The sequence below is a fragment of the Penaeus japonicus genome, unplaced genomic scaffold, assembly GCF_977035675.1.
Source record: "Penaeus japonicus unplaced genomic scaffold, GWHDUDI00000001_assembly GWHDUDI00000018, whole genome shotgun sequence".
Taxonomy (NCBI): domain Eukaryota; kingdom Metazoa; phylum Arthropoda; class Malacostraca; order Decapoda; family Penaeidae; genus Penaeus; species Penaeus japonicus.
The window spans coordinates 16,454,273-16,461,772 of record NW_028234420.1 but is presented as its reverse complement, the minus strand read 5'-3'; the positions used below and the strand labels follow the sequence as shown (position 1 = coordinate 16,461,772).

The window sequence follows — 7,500 nt, the reverse complement described above, 5'->3', positions numbered from 1 at the left end:
CTTTGAGTTGCTCTCGTTCTACGCTATATATGACTTCTTTACCTTGAACGGTTTCCAGTGAAAACTCCTCGGTTTTGTCTGAAAAAAATATGAATGAGAGCGAATTAAAAAAAATAATGGAACTATAATCACTTTAACTATAGCTAAAAGTGAAACAATTATCTAATAATTAGAGATATCTATACTCAGCGGTGTGGCCAGAGGCAGGGGGGGGGGTGACACATGGGGGACACGCATCCCCCCTTTAAGATTAGTGATTTGTTAATCATTACATAATATTGAACTTATTTGATAAACTACGTTGTAAAAGACGAAGGTAAGTGATCATATTGTGCTAGATATGAGAGAGAACAGCCCGGACCTCGTTTTTTCTCCCCCCACCCTCCTAAAATCCTAGCTGCGCCCCTATCTGTACTAAGTGTAAATTGGACAATATTAAAACTATATATATATATATATATATATATATATATATATATATATATATATATATATATATATATAGACATACATATATTTACACATATTTATGTATATGTGTGCGTGTGTGTGTGTGTGTGTGTGTGTGTGTGTGTGTGTGTGTGTGTGTGTGTGTGTGTGTGTGTGTGTGTGTGTGTGTGTGTGTGTGTGTGTGTGTGTGCGCGCGCGCGTGCGTGCGTGCGTGTGGGTACGTGTGTGTACGTGTGTGTGTGTACATGAGTGTTCAAAATAATTAGAGATTCTTACCTATTGCCTGAGGCATATACTTATTGTAAATGAAATGCAGGAGGCAGGTGACTGCGGCAGCCCCGCCCATGCACAGGTACAGCAAAGGGCCGCCCACTGCATCATACAACACGCCGCCCACGAAGCTGGCACCAGCATAGCCTGTCCGGTCATTACGTGGATATTAAAATTAGCTTAAAAATTATATGAAATAAAACAAGTGTTGATAAAAAAAAACGTGTAAAACAAAAGTAATATGATAAAAAAAAACACCAGCGATATACAAACACACATAAAACAAAAATCTAAAATGAAATATGACAATAAATAAAGTTACAAAAAAAAAAAAACACTATGGAACAAAACAACCACACAAATTATAATAACCATCAAAATCACCTCACACACACAAAAAAAACAAAAACAAAAAAAAACCGAACTAACCTAACGTGCCATAGCAAATGCCAACGAGGCTCTGAACAGTAGCCGAAGTGCCCGGGGGAGTGATAGCCCCCGCCTGGACGATAATGGCTGAGTAGCCTAAGCCAAAGCAAGGGCCATTAATCACCTCCATGGCCACAGTAGCCCACACTTGGCCCAGGAAACCCGCCGCGGCCAACCCAGCCAGGCGGAGGCTGAACAGCAGGAAGACCAGCGTGATGATGTGTCCCGAACCCAGCTTCGATTCCACCCTGGCTAAGAGGGAGCGGGTGGATGTGAGAAGCTTTTTATTTTTTCTATTAGAGAGAGAGAGATAGAGAGAAGGAGAGAGAGAGAGAGAGACAGAAAAGGAGAGAGAAAGAGAGAGAAGGAGAGAAAGAGGAGAGAGAGAGTGAGAGAAGGAGAGAGAGAGAGAGAGAGAGAGAGAGAGAGAGAGAGAGAGAGAGAGAGAGAGAGAGAGAGAGAGAGGAGAGAGAGAGAGAGAGAGAGAGAGAAAGAAGAAGAGAGAAGAAGAGAAAGAAGAGAGAGAGAAGAAGAGAAAGAAGAGAGAGAGAAGAAGAGAGAGAGAAGAAGAGAAAGAAGAGAGAGAGAAGAAGAGAAAGAAGAGAAAGAAGAGAGAGAGAAGAAGAGAGAGAGAGAGAAGAAGAGAAAGAAGAGAGAGAGAGAGAGAAGAAGAGAAAGAAGAGAGAGAGAGAGAAGAGAAAGAAGAGAGAGAGAGAGAAGAAGAAGAGAAAGAAGAGAGAGAGAGAGAGAAGGAGGGAGAGAGAGAAAGAAAGAAGGAGAGAGAGAAGGAGAGAGAGAGAGAGAGAGAAGGAGAGAGAGAGAGAGAAGGAGGGAGGGAGAGAGAGAGAGAGAGAGAGAGAGAGAGAGAGAGAGAGAGAGAGAGAGAGAGAGAGAAGGAAAGAGAGAGACATTACGAAGTTAAATTGAGAACTTCCTTTGTCATAAACGGACAAGGCCAAACCAAGGCCTTTACTTTTCCGAACAAGTTAACAACAAAAAAAAAATCAAATCAATTTTCATAACATCTGAAGTTTCCTCCATGACCCAATCGAAACAATAATCCATCTATATTCGAATCAGTAATGAGAATTATTTATCAACCTTAAAATCAGTGAACAAGACTCCCTTAAAAAAACCTGCGTATGTCTATTAATAAAAATAAAAAAAAAACTTACCGTAAGCGAACTTAAACAAGATTCCCTTAAAAAAACCAAGTATGGATATTAATTAAAAAAAAAAAACTTACCGTAAACGAACATAAACGGGGCGGCGGAGATAGCCTGTACGAGCAGAGTCAAACCTTGAATAAACTTCATGTGTTGCACTAAGCTTGTCCCTGCGCCTATATCTTCTTGCAACCTGCAGGAAAAGGCGAGATACTCTTACAGAATGTGTTGATCTAGAAAGAACCGGAAGAGAGAGAGTTTTGGGGGTATCTTTCAAGACATAAGATCGAATCATTCTTATTCTGTCGCTATTCTATCCACAAGTCCTACCCATTAAAAAAAAAAAAAAAAAAAAAAAAAAAAAATAGCCACTTTACCACCGTGACGAAAATCCTTCGAAAAAACATACGAACCTTCAAATATTCTTTCCTCCAAGGTCTCATAACTTTCCAAAAAAAAAAAATACTCACACGAAGACATAACCTGTATCTAATCCATCAAAGAAGCCGATAAGGAAAGCAAAACACAAGAAGATGAAGAAGGCGGGCTGGCGAAGGACGGGTCTCAGGTTGCCCCAGATGGCAGACTTGCTTTCGAATTTCGGGATCTGAAAGATGAAGATTTTTTTTTTTTTTTTGAATGAGTATTGTTGTTATTATTATTGTTATTGTAATTGAAGGTATTGTAATTGATTGTAATTGAAGATTTTTTTTTTCTGAATGAGTATTGGTGTTATTATCATTGTTATTGTAATTGAAAGTATTGTTTTTATTGGTAATGTTATTATTGTCAATATTATCATTGTTATTAAAATTATTATTGTTATTGTCATTTCTAGTGGTATCATCATTATTACTTTTATTATTTTCTCAATCATTATCATAATCATTATCATCATTAGAATCCTCCGACCTTTCCTTATCTGACAAGTGTACCTGATTGTGTTTATATACGTATACATATACATATACACATAAACGTGTATACACACACACATATATATATTTTTTTTTCTACATATATGTGTATATATATATACATATATATACATACATATATATATATATATATATATATATATATATATATATATATATATATATATATATATTCATTATTATATTCTCTACCTTTTCTATTCACAGGTTATATGAATCCGGTAATTCGTTTAGGTCAATTCGTTTAGGTAATTCGGTAATTTTTTTTTTTAAACTCTTGTAAATCCTTCCTTAAACCACCGGTATTCAACAGAAGACCTTGAACAGATCACGACAAAAAACGTTACCGACCTCTGCTCTCACAAATCACGTTTTCTGTTATCTAATCGAATGTCTTCACTCGCCCACTATCTTCCACTTAAACATAGATAAAAAGACAAACTTATATCACGATTCCTTATCACCCCAATTTAACACGTAGCCATACAGACCTTAAGCGTCGCTGAGGAAAGCAGAACGTCAAACGTCCCCAGCAGTACCAGCAGGAGGAAAGCAGGCATATAGTCCTTCATCACACCAGGCCCGGAATACCAGTCCACGAGAATACCGCTCAGAGTACCCACTATACCATAGCTCAGAGCACCCCATGCGCGCTGCCCTCCGTAATCCCCGTTTTCGCCTGGGAACCGAGATTAAAAGAGTCTCCCCTTCAGTGCTATAGAAAGTCGTTAAGATAGAGAAACTTAATCAGAAGATAAAACACAATAAATGAATATATAAACAGGTATTTATAGATAGATAGACATACCATATACTGAAATTCTATCGATTCCAAAGCTTGGAAACTATAATAGGACATAAATGAATGACAGATAGACGAAAACCGCAATCTCTTTTCCTCTCTTTTCCTACTTTCTCATACCTATGATATCGAGACAGACTGCATCGGATATGGACTCGACGGTGGAGGCGGCGACCTGTCCCGCCAGCAGGAGGGTAACGAAGAGCCAGAACTCAGCTGTTTCCCAAGGGGCGTGGCACCCGTGTCCTTGCCATTCACCTGCCTTGCAACGAATGCTAGAGAGAATAATAATTTAATAATCGATTTATTCATCTAATCAAGAATCCTGGATATATTTCTATTCGGTCAAATCTAGATAATATCTATAAAAAAGTTTTAAATCACCCGAATTCTTTACAAGTTCCACATATTTAGAAATAGTTTGGCTTATAATCACCTTACGTTGACTGCCTCGTCAGTGGCGGGAAAATGGAGGCCGGATGTCGAATATTCCCGTCGATCGTTTTGCCGGTGTGTCGATGTCCCGTTGTCGACCTCTTGTTCTTGAGTGCGACGGTGGAAGGAGGAGAGCGTAAAGCCGGCTTGGGAAATGGCTTGGGGACATGGCTCGCTTGGGTAACACGTTATGTCGCAGTCCCAAGCCGATGAGACGTAACATGTGCCTGGTGTATGCAAGGGGGATTAGCTTTTTTTTCTCTTTCTTTCTTTCTTTCTTTCTTTCTCTTTCTCTCTCTCTTTCTCTTTCCATTTCTCTCTCTCTCTCTCTCTCTCTCTCTCTTCTCTTTCTCCCTCTTCTCTCTCTCTCTCTCTCTCTCTCTCTCTCTCTCTCTCTCTCTCTCTCTCTCTCTCTCTCTCTCTCTCTCTCTCTCTCTCTCTCTCTCTCTCTCTCTCTCTCTCTCTCTCGCTCTCGCTCTTCCTCTTCTCTTTCTCACTTTTTTTCTCTCTTCTCTTTCTCACTCTCTTTTCTCTTTCTCTCCTCTCTTCCTTTACTACTCTTCCCCCCATCTCTCTGTCTCAGTCTCCCCCCCCCCCTCTCTCTCTCTCTCTCTCTCTCTCTCTCTCTTTCTCTCTCTCTCTCTCTCTCTTTCTCTTACTCTCTCCTTTCTACCTCTCTCTATCTCTTCTCTCTCTTCTTTACCCCCCTCTCTCTCTTCTCTACCCCTCTCTCTCTCTTCTCTTCCTTTCTCTCTCTTCTCTACTTCTCTCTGTCTCTTCTCTTTCCTTCCCCCCCCCCTCTCTCTCTCTCTAACTTCGCGTATCTTTCTCATCCCCTTCCAACTTCATTCTCGCTCCCAGTCTCCATCCCTTTCCCTTTCGCACCCCGATTCCCTCAAAGCCTAGAAGCAAGACACACATAACCGACCCGCAAATCTCTCAACTCTTAACCAGAAGCACCTGTATCGCGCGCCCGAAGAACCGCCGACCCGTTTCCGGCCGCCCCAGCAGAAGCCGCCGCCGCACTCCCGAGCGCCCCTTGGAACACCGGCGCTGGGTACAGGGGCTTCAGGAACCCGATAGGCCCCAGGGTGGTCACCATGATAGTCAAGAGGCCCAGGAAAATGGACTTCCTGAGGGAGGGCAGGTGGTCAGCCGCAGCTGAGATAACCGGCTTGGCTAGCACGGCTGCGGCGATGATGGCAGCGGTGATGGTGCCCTGCAGTGCCACCGGGATGCCCAGCTGCCGTGCCACGACCATCATGAAGGGCAGGGCGGACGCGTAGGCTGCGGGTGCGGGAGGGTTTGGGTTACGGATGGAAGTGGCTGGCAGTGTGTGGGATTTATTTGGGGGAGGGGGGTATGTGTGGGTATGTGTGTGTGGGGGAGAGAGAGGGAGATAGATGTGGGAGAGTGGAGAGAGAGAGAGAGGGGGGTATATGGAGAGGTAGAGAGAGAGTGTGTGTGAGAGAGAGAGAGAGAGAGAGAGAGAGAGAGAGAAAGAGAGAGAGAGAGAGAGAGAGAGAGAGAGAGAGAGAGAGAGAGAGAGAGAGAGAGAGAGAGAGAGAGAGAGAGAGAGATTTAAATATAACTATCTACAGTGCATTAAGATAAAGACGAGGACAGTAAAAGCTGACACCTCCAACTTTCGCTGCATGATAAACTTAATCTATTGTTATAGATGACATAACAAATGTAACATCATTCATTGTATTTGTTATATTTCTATATAAAATAAAGCATTTGTATTTTGTTCATATGATTCTTTGCAAAGTTCATTCATTTTCTTATTTCTTAGTCTATCTCTCAGTGGTTCTTAACCAGGGTTCGATTGAACCCCAGGGGTGCGGTGTATTAGTCTCAGGGGTCCGGCGGTCACACACACACACACGCTCACACATACACACACACACATACACAGAAACACACACAGACACACACACACACATACAAACAAACAAACACCCACCCATCCACACACACAAGCACACACACACAAACATACAAACAAACACCCCTCCCCCCCACACCCACACCCACCCACACACCCACACCCACACTCACATGTGTCCGTGCTTTGCAAGTGACGCATAGTTCATTTTGTGCAGAAATAAAATCTGTACCAATATATGAAGAAATCATATTTTTTTCCCACTTACGAAGGGTTCAGTGAATGCACGGATAACCCTCATGGGGTTTAGAACCTCTAGTAAAGTTAAGAACCACTGGTCTATCTTAATTACTTATAAACGATAAATTAATCCCTCGAAGAACCGAGATTATGAGCAGGATGTTTACTAAGTACTAAAGCCTACATGAAAATCACTTCACAAAATGTAATGATAAGAAAGTAAATAATAATAACAAGCATGGAATGGTATTAACAATCAAGTCTGAACAACAAGAAACAAAATAAAATAACGATACACTTTAATAAATACAAAGACAATAACAATTAACATATTTAATGATTAAATTTGTTTATTGGCATCAGGCACTCATAATACTACGTCAGTACTCACATCCCCAGAATATAAAGTAGTGACCTTTAATGGGCAACAGTGACTTATTAATCTTCATGATGCTGACTGAAGTGACACCACCTGACACCACTTGACACTATATCGCCGACTGCTGAAGGTTTAAATAAATATTACTATATCAGTTCTTTTTTTTTCTTTTTTCTTAATTTCTAGTCTCTCTGCTGACGAATGCACGCGCGTAGACTTCGGAGCTATAATGGCACTCCCGCAGGGTTTGTTGACACGTGTCATTGGCACTGTGCCACGTTACTCTCTGTGTTTGTTCATCCTCGTGCGCAGATAGGATTCACATCTCTAGCATGCGTTGTGGTAGTCGGATTCGATCTCCAAATGTTCTGTATCTTAAAAAGAAAAAAATAGAGTGAAAGAAATCGTTCACGTAACAATCGTGTTTTGAAGTACGATCGTCTTTGGTCACATTTGATATACACACGAATTTGGCACTTGATATGCCCTTGTTGCCTGGC

General features: G+C 41.3%; 1 protein-coding gene across 4 annotated transcripts in view; it reads right to left on the bottom strand.

The window, feature by feature from the left end:
• The window catches only part of LOC122250510 (uncharacterized), an 8,999-nt gene that overhangs the window by 1,067 nt on the left and 432 nt on the right, over positions 1-7,500 (bottom strand). For 3 of the 4 annotated variants that reach the window (XM_086546671.1, XM_086546670.1, XM_086546672.1), the window contains exons 2-11: positions 7,013-7,374; positions 5,451-5,777; positions 4,492-4,717; positions 4,176-4,330; positions 3,745-3,932; positions 2,786-2,922; positions 2,396-2,508; positions 1,150-1,401; positions 727-867; positions 1-78 (exon numbers count right to left, since the gene is read on the bottom strand). The exon at positions 1-78 is cut by the window's left edge and continues 1,067 nt beyond it. In XM_086546671.1, coding sequence (XP_086402797.1) covers positions 1-78; positions 727-867; positions 1,150-1,401; positions 2,396-2,508; positions 2,786-2,922; positions 3,745-3,932; positions 4,176-4,330; positions 4,492-4,717; positions 5,451-5,777; positions 7,013-7,070 — 1,675 coding nt within the window. In that variant the 5' untranslated portion in view covers positions 7,071-7,374. Of the gene's footprint in view, positions 79-726; positions 868-1,149; positions 1,402-2,395; positions 2,509-2,785; positions 2,923-3,744; positions 3,933-4,175; positions 4,331-4,491; positions 4,718-5,450; positions 5,778-7,012 lie in introns of all 4 variants that reach the window. The other variant, XM_086546673.1, reaches the window with a different exon arrangement.